Source organism: Astatotilapia calliptera, chromosome 6, assembly GCF_900246225.1.
Source record: "Astatotilapia calliptera chromosome 6, fAstCal1.2, whole genome shotgun sequence".
NCBI lineage: Eukaryota > Metazoa > Chordata > Actinopteri > Cichliformes > Cichlidae > Astatotilapia > Astatotilapia calliptera.
In genome coordinates this window covers 36,000,662-36,021,021 of record NC_039307.1, presented here as the reverse complement: position 1 = coordinate 36,021,021, position 20,360 = coordinate 36,000,662, and the positions used below count along the sequence as shown (strand labels likewise).

General features: G+C 39.3%; 1 protein-coding gene across 3 annotated transcripts in view; it reads right to left on the bottom strand.

The window, feature by feature from the left end:
* Nucleotides 1-1,709: 1,709 nt before the first annotated feature.
* The window catches only part of LOC113024696 (B-cell receptor CD22-like), a 37,565-nt gene continuing 18,914 nt past the window's right edge, over nucleotides 1,710-20,360 (bottom strand). For all 3 annotated transcript variants that reach the window (XM_026171971.1, XM_026171972.1, XM_026171970.1), the window contains 8 exons: nucleotides 14,998-15,234; nucleotides 14,553-14,885; nucleotides 14,244-14,468; nucleotides 8,293-8,547; nucleotides 5,334-5,418; nucleotides 5,184-5,241; nucleotides 1,991-2,247; nucleotides 1,710-1,823 (listed from right to left, as the gene is read on the bottom strand). In XM_026171971.1, the coding sequence (XP_026027756.1) occupies nucleotides 1,760-1,823; nucleotides 1,991-2,247; nucleotides 5,184-5,241; nucleotides 5,334-5,418; nucleotides 8,293-8,547; nucleotides 14,244-14,468; nucleotides 14,553-14,885; nucleotides 14,998-15,234 (1,514 nt within the window). In that variant the 3' untranslated portion in view covers nucleotides 1,710-1,759. The remainder of the gene's footprint in view (nucleotides 1,824-1,990; nucleotides 2,248-5,183; nucleotides 5,242-5,333; nucleotides 5,419-8,292; nucleotides 8,548-14,243; nucleotides 14,469-14,552; nucleotides 14,886-14,997; nucleotides 15,235-20,360) is intronic.

Genomic DNA, 20,360 nt, shown 5'->3' with positions numbered 1-20,360 from the left:
TTCAGTATGCCTTTGTTGTGTACATTAGATTAACATCTTATAACAGTTGATTCAGTTCATCTGGACGTAGCATTTTGAGACTGAAGAAGTCACTTGGCTCAGTGATGAAATGTTTCTTCCCACTGAAAACACCACGTCCAGATGAACTGAATCAACTTTTTGGGATTTACTTACCTGGATGACTGAGAATGCATCAAAACATTTTGAATGTACAAAATAAACCGAATCAAATCTTTATTCACTTAATGCTTATTACCAAAGATTTAAACAAATTGTGTTAAACAATGAAGTGAATGTTTACACATTTACAATATCCACACGAATAAAAAAAATATATATATATTATACTCAAATTACGTCAAGTATATTAAAATGCTTGCACATTGCACATTGCATTTTTTTACTGCATTACAAACTTCTTAAAGCAAGTTTAAAAATAATAAAGAATACAAAATACATATGCAAAATGTAATAATCTTCCCTTAAAAATAAAACTGCCCAGAGAGTGGTTTGTGCTTTCAGAGTGCTTCTTGTTTGCTGTATTAAGTTTGTATTCCAGTACAAGCTAGATTAACATCTAATAAACTAGTAATGATTGTTACATGTGTTACACATATACACAGCTCTAACGTTTATAATAGTCCACTGTCCAAGGACACATTTTGTTATATCTGTTGCATCATTCTTTATCAAAATGCAAACACAGCCATAAAAAGCAGTATCTTCCTAAAAACATTAAATATGTACACTGAGGACTAGGGATGGGTACCGGTGTCGGTTCTGACATAAACGGTAGTAACCAGACCGAAAAGCAGCGCACATTTCGGTGCTTTATTTCGGTGCTTTTTTTTCCTGAGCTGTGATACACTTCTAGCCAATCATTTTACGTTTCCAAGGATGGTAGGCGGGGCCTTATGCAGAGCTACAGATTAAAAATGCCCAAGGCGAAGCGGTCAAAGTCTGGCTGTACTTCACAGCAAAAGATGCAAACTCAGCAGCAACAAGTGCTTTAAGCTGATACTGTGATACTGTCAAAGGAGGTAACACCTCAAATCCGATGAAACACCTGGCAACGCATAGCGTTTTTTTTAAAAGCCCAGAAATGCGCCGTATTTGATAGCTTGCTGCGAGACCTCACACCGAGCACATCTACTGCGGGTGGGTTGCCTGTTATGCAACATCCCCCAAAAACACGAAGAGGAGCGTCCTGGCCCCTAGCCCTGCCAGTGTAGCAGAAATGATGAGGATGATGATGCAGCAGCAGCCGTTCTACTCTGCGTGAGTAGCTTAATGTTGTTCGTGTGTAATTTACGTTGAGTAGGCTAACCACGTTATTACATTAATGCATGTAAGGTGAACTAGCAAACATCATCATAGCTACATGCGGCTGTCTTCTTGTTTGATGGCAGATACTCCCTTCACCCTGGCCAAAAAGGCTAAAATGACCAAAGAAAAAGAGGGAAACAGCTAAACATGAGAGGTTTTTGGACAAAGTTTGTATTTTTTCCATTGTTTAAGCACTGCTTCCAGCCAAGAGTGATACCATATATGCCCCATAGCTGCAGAAAAGGCTAACATTGTTATCTTTTTACAAAAAACCAGCTGAATATGAGAGGTTTTTGGACCAATTTTGTGTTCTCCATTCTTTGAGCACCGTTTGAGCACCGGCACCGTTTCAAAAGTACCGATTTGGCACCGGTATCAGATAAAACCTAAACGATACCCATCCCTACTGAGGACAAACATTCATGTTCATACTCTACTTTTTCCTGACTGTGCTGTACAGTGCTGATGAATACTCTGCAGCCTGTTGATCTCTTAATCTGTAAAGGTAAACATGATGTCAATAAAAATCACAATATCAGTAACATTAAGTGTTTTCTTTTCTTAAGTTAGACCAAAGTTACACCAAAACTAAATAAATAATGCATTTACAAAATCAAAACAAAGAAATTATGGAAACATTCCCACAGAAAATAAGTGTCCTCACCTTTGGGTGCTGTTAAATCTGACCACAGTGTAGTCCACATCTGTTACTTCTTCATCCTTTTCTTTTCTTCTTTTGGTCTTAATGGGGAGAATGTTGTAGTAGTCGTGCTCTTCTGGCTTCTTTATGAAAGTTACACTGGAATAGCAAAGATCATCCTGCTGCTCCTCTGCTGCTCTACTCTGTGCTGGAGCTGAAGGGCCGCCATGCTCTGGACGCCCACTTGGTGCAGGGTCAAACATGTAATAATATGAATTTTCCTGAAATTCAAGATAACTATTAAAGGTGAAAGGTTATGGTTGGACCCCCCCGCCCTCCCCTGCCAACTGAGCCACAGCCTCCCAAACCTTGTATCTGTATTCCTGGAGAGGTTTATATCCCGAGCAAAGGAAGAGCAATGCCATCAACAACAGCATTAAACAAATAAGTGTCATTTTCTCAACACATGAAAACTGATTACAATTAGTCACTGTCTTAACGTGTCTTTTAGACCCCATTCCTACAAAACTGCTCAAAGAAGTCCTGCCATTAATTAATCCTTCGATCTTAAATATGATCAACCTATCTCTAATAATCGGCTATGTACCACAGGCCTTCAAGCTGGCTGTAGTTAAACCTTTACTCAAAAAGCCATCTCTAGACCCAGCAGTCTTAGCTAATTATAGGCCAATCTCCAACCTTCCTTTCATATCAAAAATCCTTGAAAGAGTAGTTGTCAAACAGCTAACAGATCATCTGCAGAGGAATGGTTTATTTGAAGAGTTTCAGTCAGGTTTCAGAGCTCAGCACAGCACAGAAACAGCTTTAGTGAAGGTTACAAATGATCTTCTTATGGCCTCTGACAGTGGACTCATCTCTGTGCTTGTCCTGCTAGACCTCAGTGCAGCGTTCGATACTGTTGATCATAATATCCTATTAGAGCGATTAGAACATGCTGTAGGTATTACAAGTACTGCGCTGCAGTGGTTTGTATCATATCTATCTAATAGACTCCAATTCGTGCATGTAAATGGAGAGTCCTCTTCACACACTGAGGTTAATTATGGAGTTCCACAGGGTTCAGTGCTAGGACCAATTCTGTTTACATTATACATGCTTCCCTTAGGCAGTATCATTAGAAGACATAGCATACATTTTCACTGCTATGCAGATGACACCCAGCTCTATCTGTCCATGAAGCCAGATAACACACACCAATTAGTTAAACTGCAGGAATGTCTTAAAGACATAAAGACCTGGATGGCCGCTAACTTTCTGCTTCTTAATTCAGATAAAACTGAGGTTATTGTACTCGGCCCTGAAAATCTTAGAAATATGATATCTAATCAGATTCTTACTCTGGATGGCATTACCTTGGCCTCCAGTAACGCGGTGAGGAACCTTGGAGTCATTTTTGACCAGGACATGTCCTTCAACGCACATATTAAACAAATATGTAAGACTGCTTTCTTCCATTTGCGCAACATCTCTAAAATTAGAAATATCCTGTCTCAGAGTGACGCTGAAAAACTAGTTCATGCATTTATTACTTCCAGGCTGGACTACTGCAATTCATTATTATCAGGATGTCCAAAAAACTCACTGAAAAGCCTTCAGCTAATCCAAAATGCTGCAGCAAGAGTCCTGACAGGGACTAGAAAGAGAGAGCATATTTCTCCTGTTTTGGCTTCCCTTCATTGGCTTCCTGTTAAATCCAGAATTGAATTCAAAATCCTGCTCCTCACATACAAGGTCTTAAATAATCAGGCCCCATCTTATCTTAATGACCTTGTAGTACCATATCACCCTATTAGAGCGCTCCGCTCTCGCTCTGCAGGCCTACTTGTTGTTCCTAGAGTATTTAAAAGTAGAATGGGAGGGAGAGCCTTCAGTTTTCAGGCCCCTCTTCTGTGGAACCAGCTTCCAGTTTGGATTCGGGAGACAGACACTATCTCTACTTTTAAGATTAGGCTTAAAACTTTCCTTTTTTCTAAAGCATATAGTTAGGGCTGGACCAGGTGACCCTGAATCCTCCCTTTGTTATGCTGCAATAGATGTAGGCTGCCGGGGGATTCCCATGATGCATTGAGTTTTTCCTTTCCAGTCACCTTTCTCACTCACTATGTATTAATAGACCTCTCTGCATTGAATCATATCTGTTATTAACCTCTGTCTCTCTTCCACAGCATGTCTTTATCCTGTCTTCCTTCTCTCACCCCAACCGGTCGCAGCAGATGGCCGCCCCTCCCTGAGCCTGGTTCTGCCGGAGGTTTCTTCCTGTTAAAAGGGAGTTTTTCCTTCCCACTGTCGCCAAAGTGCTTGCTCATAGGGGGTCATATGATTGTTGGGTTTTTCTCTGTATCTATGAAGCGCCTTGAGGCGACTTTTGTTGTGATTTGGCGCTATATAAATAAAATTGAATTGAATTGAATTGAATTGAATTAACTAAAGGTACCCACACACTGTGCAGTATTATAAATCAATCATTACAAGCCACACTGTGCAGTGTGGATCTCATAAACCTGGGTGGGACATGAAGTTTGAAGCATGTGAATCGTACAATGATAATGATCAGCTTTTATTCCTCTGCTGTTGGTGTCCATACCGAATCATCAGACTGGATTCAGACTTGATAACAGCTGGCAGCTGTCATATAACAACCTGCTGCAAGAGCTCTAATAGATCTTCCTCTTTATTGGAACTCCTAAAAGCCAGATACTTCCATCATTTCTCTTTGTTTTGTCGCTTTCATGAGTGTTGGTGCTCAGTTGATCAGCACAGCTGATCATCATGCTCCGTTTCTGATGGTTGGTTAATAGATGTTGATTGCAGCAGCAGGCACACTGTGAGAGGATCACCCTAAATTTCTGGCATTGTAATGATTTTATCTCAGACCGTCTTTGTTTACAAGATTACTACAGCCAACCTTTTAAGTTCTTCCACTGTTTAAGATAGGACAACCACATTAAACACAATCAAAGCTATCACCACCATTTTTTCTTTATCTTAGATGGCCCACAGTCAAAAAATGTATACGCAGCTTAATATCTGGTTGGGTTAATACCCACTTTTCTGTACTACAACAGCTAACTTTATCTTTCAACTGTGCAGTGTATGACAGCAGTATACAGACATGTACAAGGATATTAAGTTACATTAACATGGTCTTTTTCAGGTTCATATATGTATACCTGATACCTGACCTCTTCTTCCTTACCTCTGCTTTGTTGTCTGGCCTCTCTCTGGATGAATTTGTTTTGAAGCACCCTTTTCTTCTGTACAGAAGGACGAATGACCATATCAGTGAATTATTACATGAAAACACTAAAGACTTTTTTAATAACAACAATAAAACTGAACTGCTCACCTAATGAATATGATCCCACAGATGATTATGACAGCCAGAATTAGAACAGCGATTAATGCAGCTGCAGCGATTTTTTTCCATGAGTCTAGGAAACAGTGACAAAACCGAACATTTGTCACTGGATTACAAGATTTGGGATCACATAGAAATGGAGATAAAACATTTAACCGATCAGACCAAAATCTTCAAATTAACGACTCGATTCTGAATCTAATTCTAACTCTAAACTTTAACAATACTAAAACAAACATTAGGACATTGTAACAACTCCATTGTACTACTATTTTGATTGTACCTAATGCCAGGACAACAACTGTTTGTGTGTTAAAACATGCAGATCTTGATTTTTACTGAAGTCGACCTCAACCGACTCAACACTAAATACAGAGAAAACAGGACAGTAAGACTTGTGGTTAGCATTAGCTAATGGGACTAATGGGAGGCCACTTAATTTCATCTAAAAAGCTCCACAGCTGCAAGTAGCAATGAAACTCTATCTGACATATTTAGGACAACGACCGTGTCTGTAGACTGGCAAACAGTGAAACTGCTACACACTGATTGCCAAACCTGAGAGTTTGCTCATATCACGCTGGTCACCATCCTACAAGATTTCATTTACTCTCTTTCAGTTTGTATTTGGAAAATGTCAAACACATAGACACAAAGCACCACAAGATTTCTTTTTAAGAAAAACAGAGCTGGATATACAGCAGCATTGACTATGACAGCATGATGAAATAGATCATCAAAAATCAGCCTGGAGAACAGATGAAATATTACAACCCACACTTGGTATTTTTACTTGTAAAGAGCTCTTGTAATTATCATTATTCAAGTGTTTTGTATGGAATGTAAGAATGTCTCTCGGGTTGTTTTGTGGGTGTGATACAGTAATATATGGTCTAACAAAACAAAACCGATAAAAAGGCATTGTTCATGAAGCAGACTATGATGATGTCTTTGTATGGGGCGACGTTTGTAAAGTGAAACATGCTGAAATTAACGGCAACATTTTTCCACATTTAGCTCAAAACCTTACAAAAACATATTTTTTCGAGTAATTTTTTACAACATTTAGTAAAATATTTGTAACTTTTCATCAAATGTTAAATATTAAATCTAAATGTTAAATGTTAAATCTAAATGTTAAATGTTAAATCTAAATGTTAAATCTAAATGTTAAATGTTAAATCTAAATGTTAAAAGTTAAATCTAAATGTTAAATCTAAATGTTAAATGTTAAATCTAAATATTATATTTAAATCTAAATGTTAAATGTTAAATCTAAATGCTAAATGTTAAATGTTAAACCTAAATGTTTAGGCTAATATGCAAATTTATTGTACGGATCAACGGAAATACCAAAATAAAAGCTTCCTGAAAACCTCTGGTGCAAAATTGTGTCTGTTCTCTTCCTCGCTTCTGCCCGCCATGTGCTGCTTCACTTCTTGCCTACGAGCATGTCCAGCGATTTTGCTGGACATGTGCTGCAGCGATTGTGAAGTGGAGACTGCAGCTGCTAAGAGTGCACTACTGCTAAACCTTTGGATCGCCGACAAAACAGATCTTCCGATGTTTTCAGCTAAATCGCCGGACGTGCTTTCTCATGGTCGGGTTATGGCTGAATTCCAGTGGAATGACAGTCCCGCCATAATAGACGTTCCAGCCATGTGTTCCAGCCCTAAACCTAACCTTATCTAACTATAACCTTATTCCTGACCTTTACTAGCAGTTAAATGACGTAAAATAGTGTTTTCCAAAGCGATTTTTAGAAAATGAACGAACGTGTAGATTGAGTCCAAACGGTTCTCATGTGCTCTCCTTTTTTCCGATGCCGTAATTTAGGAACGTGTTGGGTACCCGAAAGCATAAAATGTTGACAATTTGTCACCTAGCGAAAATTATTACGCTTTGGGAGTGAGAACGTGTCTGACCACTACCGGCACACTTTTGCACCGGAGGTTTTCGGAAAGCTTTTATTTTGGTATTTCCGCTGATCCGTGCAATAAATTTGCATGTTAGCCTAAACATTTAGATTTAACATTTAACATTTAGCATTTAGATTTAACATTTAGATTCAGATTTAAATATAATATTTAGATTTAACATTTAACATTTAGATTTAAATATAATATTTAGATTTAACATTTAGATTTAAATATAATATTTAGATTTAACATTTAGATTTAGATTTAAATATAATATTTAGATTTAACATTTAACATTTAATTTAAATATAACATTTAGATTTAACATTTAACATTTAGCATTTAGATTTAACATTTAGATTTAGATTTAAATATAATATTTAGATTTAACATTTAACATTTAGATTTAACATTTAGATTTAGATTTAAATATAATATTTAGATTTAACATTTAACATTTAGATTTAAATATAACATTTAGATTTAACAGTTATCATTTAGATTGAATATTTAACATTTAGATTTAACATTTAAAATTCTGTTTTAAATATGAAAAGTTACAAATATTTTACTAAATGTTGTAAAAAATGACTTGTTTTGAGCTAAATGTGGAAAAATGTGTTGCCGTTAATTTCAGCATGTTTCACTTTACAAATGGCGCCCCATATCTTTGGCAGCCAACTTGAGCCAACTGAAAATCTCGAGGACATGATGAAAGCTGAGACTGAAAGCACTGTCAACACCATTTGGTAACAGGTTATGGGTGTATTATCTGATTCATAAATGTATACATACTGTAATCTTATTTTATTTCCCTACATAACTGACACTGGTAAACCAATAATAAACTAAATAAATTGTTCTGTAACTGTAAGATTAACTGCTGTTTTCTACTGATCTGTTTTGTTCCTTGTACCAGGTGTAACTAGCTGCTAGGTTAGCATCACTGCTACAGGTCAGAGTCACTGAACTGCCCTCCACTATCTCAGCAGAGGGAAATTATGTTTTCAAAAAGTTTTTTCACTCACATTTCACATTGATAGAGATGACTTTAGATATTGTTTTGCCCAGCTCATTCTCAGCGGTACAGCAATACTTTCCAGAGTCAGAAAACCAGATGGACCTGAAGATGATCTGCTTTTCTTGGCTGATCGGTTGTTGTTCCTTGTACCAGGTGTAATTAGCTGCTGGGTTAGCATCACTGCTACAAGTCAGAGTCACTGAACTTCCCTCCACTATCTCAGCAGAGGGACTCACTGACACAGAGGGAAGCTTTGGAATGTCTAGAACAGAAAATATTAACATTAGAATTAACGTCATAATACATTGTGTATTTTTCTGTTAATAATTACAGCAAGCAAAACACAAGAATACAAACTTTAATCTTTATTCTTCTGGCATTAATGTTTATTCAAAATATCCGTATTTCTTCTTTAAAGTTATGGTCAAGACATTTCCCTCACTTTCATTTCAGTCTGTCACACCCTCAAGTATGGGGAAACAGTCAGCCTTTAAATATTTGAAGGATCTGTTATCCTCAATATATTAGGTTCATGCTTTGCATGAACATACCATGTTTGCTGGATTTGTCAGTTGTTCCATAAATTGGATGTACACATGACAGTCCATGGACAGACCTTTGTAGACAGTCAAAAACAGATCCCTGCACAACCCTGTCAGAAGCACATCCCTGTTTATTAAACTAGTAATCAAATCCTCTAAATAAGCTAAATAAGCAGGATTACATCTACATTTGTATTTCAAAATAAAATTAAACCACTTACAGTCAGGGGAAACATTATTTGAACCGCTGCTTATTTTGCAAGTTTGGCCGCTAACAAAGATGAGTCTTTAATTTCAATGGTGGGTTTATTTGAACAGTGTGAGATCAATAACGGAAATAAAATGCAGAAAAATGCATTTCAAAAAAGTTATAAATGAACTTGCACTTTCATGAAGGAAATAATTATTTGATCCCCCACCAGTCAGCAAGATTTCTGGCTCCCAAGTGTATTTTATACAGCTGATGTTGGGAGCCTTCTCAACTCATTACCTGTATAAAATACAGATGTCCATAGAAGCCATCAGTGCATCCAGATTCCAAACTCTGTACCATGGCCAAGATGAAAGAGCTTTCCAAGTATATCAGGCAAATCAAAATTCTGGCCCTACACAAGGCTGGAATCAGCTATAAGACCATCACCAAGCAGCTGGGTGAGAAGGTGACAACATTATTATTCACAAATGGAAAAACTATAAAATAACTGCCATTCTCCCTCGGTCTGGAGTTCTATGCAAGATCTCACCTCATGTAGTTTCAGTAATAATGAGAACAATGTGGAACCAGCCCAGAAATACTCGGAAGGAACATCAGTGATCTCAAGGCAGCTGGACCAAGAAAACACTACGCCATGAAGGACTGAAATCCTGCAATCCCCTGTTTGAAGTTTGCCACTGAACCTCTCAATAATTCAGAGGGGGACCGGGTGAAAGTGTTGTGGTTAGATGAGACAAAAATTGAGATATTTGACATCAACTCAACTCGCTGTGTTTGGAGGAGGAAGAATGGTGCCTATGACTCCAGGAACACCGTCCCCACCATCAAACATGCAGGGTGTTTTTTCTGCCAAGGGGACAGGACAACTGGACCGGATTTTTAGAAATACATTTTTCTGGGTTTGGTGGTTATTGTTCTGTCACTCACTGTTCAAATAAACCTACCTTTGAAATTATAGACTGACCATTTCTTTGTAAGGGGCAAACTTACAAAATCAGCAGGGGTTCAAACAATTTTTCCCTGACTATAAATGGTGAGACAAGGCGGTGGTTAAGATTGCTTTGTTATGCATGGGGAAAAAGCAATGATTGCTCAACTCATCTTCTCCTACCTCTTCTCCACAGCAACTTTATAATGAAGTCACCTTATTTCCTTAAGTAGATGTTCCTCTTTAATCTTAATTATTTGTTGTTCAGAATACTACTGTCTTTCATGTAATTATTTGCTTTCTTCACAACAACAATACGAGTCCTTCCGGTATGATGGCGCCTGTGTTCGGCTCTGCCGCTGCCGGTTGTAGTTTGTCGCGCTCTACTACTGTTGTGTTGTTTTTTTCTGCTCTACTGTTCTCACTCAGTTTTAAGGATGTATTTGCGGCCCTGGCTTTGCTATCCATCCGATCCTCTATGATGCCACACGATGTCTCGTCGTCCTCTGGCATTTTCCACCCTCCTCCATTAGCTGGATCCTCATCAGGCGATTTCAGTGGTCCCTCTAGACCATGGAGAAGGAGAGGGAGAAGAGGAGGTATTCAGGTAAAGCTCAGGATGTACTGGCAGCGTGGTTTGTCTGGTAAGCGATGTCGAGCGTGCGTTGTCTCCTGTGTCCAGAAAAGCTCCATGGAGGGGGACTTGTTTTCCACGGCCTTGTTTGGATACGCTGGGCCCGGCTCTTTGAGACCGTGCCACCTCAGGAGGGTTTATCCAGACTCTTCTGCGGGCTGGCTTTTTCTTCCCTCGGTGAGTGGATTCTACGAGCGTGACGGCTCGAACCCTGTGTATTTACGTCCCTTAACTCGAGCCTCTGCAAATAATGAGGCTTCTAGCTCACTGAATATGGCACTTTTTAACGCTCGATCTCTCTCTAATAAATCATTCTTGTTGAATGATTTTATATTATCTAAAAAACTAGATTTTTTATTCCTGACTGAGACCTGGCAGCAGGATGTAGACTACTCGTCACTTATTGAACTCTGCCCGGATGGCTATACTTGTCTGGTCGGGGTGGTGGGCTTGCCGTGGCTTTCCAGGACCGTTTCTCCTGCCGCTCCGTGAAAACTGGACTTTTTCACTCGTTTGAGCTGCAGCTGCTTAAAATTGGTAACAAGGATCCTTTCTACTGTGCTGTGGTGTATCGTCCACCTGGATATAACAGGTTATTTTTATCGGAGCTCAGTGACTTCTTATCCGCTACTATGAGGCTGTCTAGGGTGCTTATAGTTGGGGACTTTAACATACACGTTGATAATGACTCCGACCCATTCGCCAGAGACTTTATGAACATTATGGATTCTTTTCATTTGACTCAGCATGTGTCCGGTCCTACACACAGCAAAGGTCACACACTGGACCTTGTTTTTACTTTGGGTTTAAATATTGATTTTATTTGCTCTGAGGACATTTTTATTTCTGATCACTATGTTATTGTTTTTAACTTGTCTTTTAATGAGCCTTTGTCCCCCGTCAGACGGATGGTTAGCTCTCGCATCTTAAACTCCTCCACAGCAGAGAAATTTCAAATTCCAAATTCAAATTTTATTTGTCACACACACACAACCATACACAGTATGACATGGGGATGAAATGCTTGTAGCTGTACAATGCCCGACCATTAAATGACAGAAGAAAAGTTTTACAATATTTACAAATTTGTGGATGCTTTTAACTTACAGCTATCTTCTCAAAATGGTGTTGATTTCTCAACCAGTCTTTTTAATAATTATTGCCTTTCTATTTTAGATGAAATTTGTCCGGTTAAGATGAGGAGTGTTTCTGCCTCTAAATCTCCTCCTTGGCTAAATGACAGTATTCGTTGTCTAAAACGTGATTGTCGTAAACCGGAGCGTAGGTGGAGGAAAACTCATCTAAATGTTCACCTCCTCTATCTTAAGGACCTTTTAGCTTCTTTTAATAATGCGATCAGAGATGCGAGGGCTGCCCATTTCTCACACTTGGTTACAAAGAGCAGAGGCAATCCTAAGGTGCTTTTCAACACCATTAGTGACATTGTTACTCCTGCTCTGCCTGCGGCCCCTATATTTTCTAACGAGGACTGTGAAAATTTTCTGTCTTTTCTGCTTGCAAAAATTCATAACGTGAGAATGATTTTTACACACTCACCTGTTATCTCAATCTCTACCCCATCCCGGCCCATTATCTTGGATACTTTCTCTCCGGTTTCACTACTTGAGCTAGTGAAATTAGTGGCCTGGCCTGGTAAATGGCCTGTATTTATATAGCGCTTTTCTAGTCCCTAAGGACCCCAAAGCGCTATTTACATATCCAGTCATCCACCCATTCACGCACACATTCACACACTGTGAATTCAGTGAATCCTCCTGTTCACTTGACATTATACCTGCATCATTATTCAAAAATGTCTTCCAGTCTATTGGCCCATGTGTGCTCACTTTAATCAACTCTTCACTGGCATCTGGTATAGTTCCGGTTTATTTTAAAAACGCTGCTATTCTCCCACTTTTAAAAAACTCTCAGCTTGACTCCTCTCTTTGGAACAGCTACAGACCTATCTCTAAGTTACCGTTAATCGCTAAACTTCTAGATAAGGTTGTGGCTAAGCAGCTTATGGCAGCTCTGGACAAACATGGCATTTACGATAAGTTTCAGTCCGGTTTTCGTCAATTTCACTCCACGGAGACAGTCTCAAGGGATATCTTGATGAATAATGATGCAGGAAAATGCTCTGTTCTACTCATGTTGGACCTCACATCAGCTTTCGACACAGTTGACCATCACATCCTCATTGAAAGGCTGAAAAAATGGGTTGGTGTATCTGGAACTGCATTAGAGTGGTTCTCCTCTTATCTCCATCACCGATCCTTTTCTGTGGCAGTCTCCGATTTTAGGTCATCCTCTACCTCCCTTACTTATGGTGTCCCTCAAGGGTCAGTTTTGGGGCCTTTATTGTTTTGAATTTATCTTCTCCCCCTCCAGCATATAATGGGCTCTTTTGAGGACATTTCTTATCACTATTTTGCTGATGATATTCAGTTGTACGTTTCTTTTATGCCCGAGGATTTATCTAAGCTTCAGCGTCTGAATGATTGCTTAGATTTGATCAAACGTTGGATGGCTGCAAATTTCCTCCAACTCAACAAGGGGAAAACCGAAGTCCTCGTATGCGCCCCTGATAGGTTTCTATCGCAGATAGTGAAAGCCCTTGGTCCTCTCTCACTTTATGTTAAATCCTCTATCAGGAATTTAGGTGTCACCTTTGACTCGAGTCTCACATTGGATGGGCATGTGAAATCTCTGGTTCAGTCTTGTTTTTATCATTTGAGAAATGTGGCTAGGCTAAGCCCGGTTTTATCTCGCTCTGAACTCGAAATTGCTATACATGCATTTATTTCGTCACGCTTGGATTATTGTAATTCGCTGTTTATGCGTCTAAGCAAAGGTTCTCTGGATCGTCTGCAGGTTGTGCAAAACACTGCAGCGAGGCTTTTGACAAAATCCTCCAAGTACTCACATGTGACACCGTTATTATCTCAGTTACACTGGCTTCCTGTTAAATTTAGAGTTGATTTTAAGATCCTGGTCTTGACCTACAGAGCTGTGCACGGACTGGCACCTGCCTACATCTTTGATCTGCTACAGCCCGATGTCCCTAGCAGGTCTTTGAGGTCATCTGATCAGGGCTTACTTGCTATAAAAATACTAAGAGGAGGACTAAGGGTGATAGAGCTTTTGCCACTGTGGCCCCTAGACTGTGGAACTCTCTCCCCCAAGCATTAAGAACTGTGGAGTCAGTAGCTGTTTTTAAAAAACAACTCAAAACTTACCTTTTTAAAACTGCTTTTGGTTAATTTTTTGCCTGTTTTATTTTCTCTTTTTAAATCTTTTTATGTGTGCAGCACTTTGTGATTCTGTCTTGAAAGGTGCTATATAAATAAACATTTATTTATTTATTTACATGGTCAAACCATTGTTCATCACATTGACTGTTCTTTTTGAACTTACTCTAAGTCAATAAATGTTTCTGATTCATGAACCTGGCTGCACTCACCTTTAAACTCTTTGTACTGTAACACACTCACACAATTTAAATTATTGTATAGTATTGTAAGTTATGCTGAATATCTGAACCAACAGTTTGGTGAAAAAAAAGGGTGTAGATGTTATTTGGGACATCATCCCAACTTATTTGGGATGATGACCACATAACGCAATGAAGTAAACTTACACACAGGATCTGAGCGATAACCTTCGTGTCCTTTGAAAGCACAGGAGATGATGTCTCCAGGACTGAACAGATCTTGATAAGAACGTCGTTCAACCATAAACTGATTGTTTTTGAACCAGACAAAAGAAAGACGACCAGCTGGACTGCAGCTGCTTTCACACTTCAGCTCTGCCTCAGTCTGAGACTCATGGACTGATATTATTCTGCTCACCTTCACCTGCAGAGCTGTGTGAAATAACAAAAATAGTCACATTATTAATTAAATGACTTAACTGAATGAAATATCCATCAGTGTGTATTCATCAGTACCTGTGACAGTCAGAGTTGTTCCAGGTAAACTACTCTTCCATTCAAATCTTTGTGTTTTGAATTTGAAGTGATACTCGGCTGAATCACTCTCTGTCAGGTCTCTGATTCTCAGAGTGGAGCGTCCTCTCTCTGTTTCAATCACCTCAACACGACCTGCATACTGGGAGTCTTCTGTGAGATCCTCAGATCCACGACCAGAACGGAACCAGGACTTTGATTGGATTGAACTTTCATAACTGTTGTAAGTACATGAAATGTCCACTGATGATCCTTTGAATGCACAGATGCTTCTGTTACTGTAATTCACTCTGTTGCACCGTTCAACATATATACCTGAAAAATTACAATTAAAAATTTTTTTAAAACCAAATTTATTGACAGAACATGACATTAATTATCACCTAGATTAAGTTTTTATTCAGGTAAAACCTCTAAGTGAACTCACAAACTAATGGAGAGTGAAAATCCTCAAATCCTTTTAAAGCACATGAGTAGCTGTTTTTATTGCCATATGACATTTGATATGAGTAGCTGTATGAAGTGTCATATTGAGCTTCATAAGAAGAAGAGCTGGCTCCAATCACTTGTTGTCCATTTTTGTACCAGACATAAGATGAAACATAAGGATCACATCTGGTGACACAATCCAACTGTCGTCCATTGAACCCTCTGACCTGAACATCTTGAACAGTGGACAAGAAACAATAAATAAGATGTCAGTCACTCTCACACTGAGGGAGACATTTGTAAAATTCACAGAAGTGATAAAATTAATTAGAAACAAAGTATTAATTCTCTCCATCTTTAGACCCGAAACCATTCAAACTATTATTAAAAGGTATGGGAGAACATGCAAATAAAAATTTATTAAATATCCATCAGTGTGTGTTGATCAGTACCTGTGACAGTCAGAGTTGTTCCAGGTAAACTACTCCCCCATTCAAAGCTTTGTGTTTTGAATTTGAAGTGATACTCGGCTGAATCACTCTCTGTCAGGTCTCTGATTCTCAGAGTGGAGCGTCCTCGGTCTGTTTCAGTCACCTCAACACGACCTGCATGCTGGGAGTCTTCTCTGAGGTCCTCAGATCCACGACCAGAACGGAACCAGGATGTTGACGGGATTGAACTTTCATAACTGTTGTAAGTACAAGAAATGTCCACTGATGAGCCTTTGACTGCACAGATTCTTCTGTTGCTGTAATTCACTCTGTTGCATGAATCATCTTGGACACCTGAAACATTAAATGATTTTTAAGTCAGATTTAGAAAGTAGTTACTGTGAGTTTGACTGTTTTTATTCAGATGTATGTAATGACTCTATGAGATGGTTTTATGTTACTGAAATAAACTCACACACTGAAGGAGAGGAGAAATCTTCATGACCTGTTACAGCACAGGAGTAGCTATCTGAAGGATTCAGATTGTCTGTATACCAGTACTGGTCTGACTGATTAGAAATTTTCTGACCATTTTTGTACCAGGCATAGAAGAGATGATTATTTAGTCGACAACTGCCCCGACAAGTCAGTGTTGCTGAGTCAGGATATGATGATGTGTCCACGTGTACCTGAAGAACTGATTATGTGAAGAAATAAAATCAGAGCAGAAACGTAGACATCCATTATCAATAATGCAAATGCACACAGTCATGGTAATAATAGGTTTTGACTGATGTGTAAATAAAAATGTTACCTGTGACAGTCAGAGTGACTCCAGGTAAACCAATAAAACTTTTCTGGTTTGTTTCAAACCTGAACTTGTACACAGTTGAGTCGCTCTCTCTCAGGTCTCTGATTGTCAGAGTGCAGCTCTTCCAGTCAGAACTGTACGACACTCGACCTGCATATACTGGGTCGGTTTTCAGATCATCGGGGTTATTATCATTTCCTTTGGTGAACCAAACTGTGTTCCATAAATACGTATATCTTGAAGGGTGTTTGAAGGAGCAGCCTATGTCCACTGTTGATCCTTTAAAGGCACAGATCTGAGTAGAAGTGTAAGTCACTCCATAATTATCCTGGCTTTCAACCACTGTAACACAGAACACATCAAAATGGGTCAGATTTATAATAACAAACAACAGTAAAATTATGAAGTCGAGTAATTACAGCAGGTAAAATAAATATGGAAAACTAAACCACATTTCTAAGTAAATATATTTTTAAAGGCGCTATTGACATGAAATTCTCACCCAATGTAAGTAACAAACCATCCAATCCACACATGCAAAGAAATCAAACCATAGATGTCCATAAATCAAGTTATGTGTAATAATGGGAAATGACAAAAGGAAAAAGTATTGAACACAAAAAAGTGGAGTTGCAAAAAAGGCACGGAAAATAATGCCACCAGCTGAAATCTGTCAGAAATTAGAAACCAATCCTGTCACGAAGTGCAAATTAATATCATCTGGTTCAGACAGGCCATCCACACAAGAAACATCTCATGATGGGTGAAGCCACTATGCTCTCATAAGGCTGTCACGACCTTATTGTTGGAAAACATTGTGATGGCATTGGTCACAGGGGAATTTCTAAAGTACTGAAAATTGCAGTGAGCACTGCTGGGGCCATAATGTGGAAGTGGAAAGAACATCGTTTTACCACAAACCGGCCATGATCAGATCCTCCCTGCAAGATTTCAGACAGAGGAGTAAAAAGAATTCGGAAGAGTTTCTAAGAGCCAAGGAGCACTTGTGGAGACCTATAGAAAGATCTGGAATCAGCAGGTAAGATTTTTTTTAAAGAAAATAATAAGTAATGCTCAACCAACATCGCCTATTTGAACGCTCACCACGCAAAACTCAATTTCTGAAGAAAAAGCATGTTGATTTTAAAGTCTGCTGAACAACATTTAGACAAGCCTGTGAAATACAGGGAGAATATAGTCTGATCAGATGAGACCAAAATTGAACTCTTTTGATACCATAATACAAACAATGTTATGAGGTCAAAGGGCACTGCATATAAAGTAGGGGTGGGTTTTGATAATCGATTTATCGATTCATTAAAATCCTGAATTGATTTTTTTAATGAATCGATTTTTTTTAATGTAAATTTATTTAGCCCGAAATGCCAGAATCTCAGGTTAAACCTCACAAAAGTTTGACAACCACCAAACAGCTAAAACAGTAAATGAGAGCAGGAACACGGATTCTGCAGAAAGACGTAAAAACAAAGCGCGGACCCGCGGATCAGAATCAGTGAGATGTCGCCTTTCTCACCCGACGGCACGGACACGGTCGGGGCTGAAAGCCGACAGCTCCTGATTCTGATGTTTCGGCAGGTCCGCGCTCTATGTTTACGCCCTTTTTGCGCTGATTCTAAAGCTGTTAGTTTGATCTCTCTCCAAACAATATTGACCGAACCAGCAGCAAAAGAGGATCCAAACTATGCTTCACATAAACATCGTCATGAATTCACTCTGACTTTTGCTGTTTTGCTTCCATCCATCCATCCATCTTCATCGGCTTTGTCCGGGGCCGGGTCGCGGGGGCAGCAGCCTAAGCAAAGAGGCCCAGACCTCCCTCTCCCCAGCCACCTCCTCCAGCTTATCCGGGGGAATACCAAGGCGTTCCCAGGCCAGCCGAGAGATATAATCTCTCCAGCGTGTCCTGGGTCTGCCCCGGGGCCTCCTCCCGGTGGGACATGCCTGGAACACCTCACCCAGGAGGCGCCCAGGGGGCATCCTTGTCAGATGTTTTGCTTCCACCACGAGAAAATCACACGTCATGCACAGCTCTCTCTCTCTCACACACACACACACACACAGTACACTTCAAGAACAGTTTCCCGTCTAAAAATCTGTTTTCTGCATTATTCGCTTGCTTGTTACGCACAAGTCCAATGTTGTTTACAGCGCCGTTGGCCGCTGTTTTTTTCCCTTTAATTACTTCCGAAAAGAAAACCTCATTTCTGCTGTTCAATAGGCTACTGAACAAATTTAAACTTTTTTAAATTATGCAAAATGCAAAACGCTTAGCCGTGTCTCTAATAAAACCGCTGTAACTTCAGAGGTAATGTTCATAAGTTGATTAATGGTTTTCTTTTGTTTTTGATGTACTGCAGAATATTTTTATAAAATCCCAGGCCAGGAAAATCACCTTCATATTTTTCTGTTTTATCTTCAGCTGCTTTGACAAAAAGGCATCTGCTGTGATGCTCACACCTTTGATAAAGTCTTGCGAGTGTCAGCTTCCTTTTTATAGATACAAAATATGTAAATGTGAATTATAATATTTCTGACTGTCTGAGGCTAAATTTCCCAGATTCACATTGAATTGAATTGAATCGGAATCGAATCGATTCTAGAAATCAGTGATGATACCCAGCCCTAGTTCTGATCATTTATCAGTGTGTGTGTATATATATATATATATATACACATGTATTATTTAGTTGACATGTATAAAAACAAAGCTGACAATTGTGAGACTGCATCAGAGGTGGAAGCATCACAGCAGCGATGCAGTCAAAGTAACTGAGGGTAAAACAGAAAAATATGAAGGAGATTTTCCTCACCTGGCTTCTTCCTGGTTATGGCTTTATAGCACATAACCTTTAATACAGTGGATTAAAAAATGAAGAAAATCATGAACCAACATAGAGTGGCTTGCAAAAGTATTCGGCCCCCTTGAACTTTTCCACATTTTGTCACATTACAGCCACAAACATGAATCAATTTTATTGGAATTCCACGTGAAAGACCAACACAAAGTGGTGTATATGTGAGAAGTGGAACGAAAATCATACATGATTCCAAACATGTTTTACAAATAAATAACTGAAAAGTGTATGAACTGTATGAACATTACCTGATGCTGCTGAAGTGAAGCAGAGCAAAGTTACAGAGGTTTTATTATGGTAAATGGTAAATGGCCTGTATTTATATAGCGCTTTACTAGTCCCTAAGGACCCCAAAGCGCTTTACATATCCAGTCATCCACCCATTCACACACACATTCACACACTGGTGATGGCAAGCTACATTGTAGCCACAGCCACCCTGGGGAGCACTGACAGAGGCGAGGCTGCCGGACACTGGCACCACCGGGCCCTCTGACCACCACCAGTAGGCAACGGGTGAAGTGTCTTGCCCAAGGACACAACAACCGAGACTGTCCAAGCCGGGGCTCGAACCGGCAACCTTCCGATTACAAGGCGAACTCCCAACTCTTGAGCCACGATTAGAGACACAGCTAAGCATTTTGCAATTTGGCATCATTTGTAAAAGCTTAAATTTCTTTGGTATTGAACAGCAGAAATCGGGCTTTCTTACCGACGGTCATTTTTGGAAAAAACAAATAAATAAAATTTAAAAACAGCGGCCGACAGCACTGTAAACAAGGGCAGACTGGCGTATAATAAGCAAGCGAATAATGCTGATACTTGAGATGGGAAACTGGTCTTTAAGTACACTGAGAGAGAGAGAGAGAGAGAGAGAGAGAGAGAGAGAGATGTGCAGGAAGTGTGATTTTTATCGTGCTGGGAGCAAAACAGCAAAGGTAAGAGGGAATTAATGACGATGTTTCTCTAATGTGATACGTAGTTTGGATCTTCTTTTGCTGCCAGTGAATTTTGGTGTGACGAAACCTGCAGCTTCACAGTCTGTGAGATATCGGCTTTCAGCACCCGATGACATGCACAGGTACATACTGTCGAGTGACCGATCTGCGCTCTGTGTTTACATCTTTCTGTGGAATCAGTTTACCTGCTTTTTAACAGTTTGGTGTTAACAGTTAACAGTTCTGGCATTTCTGGCAAAATACATTTATATTTAAAAATTGATTCAAGATTTAATAAATCGATA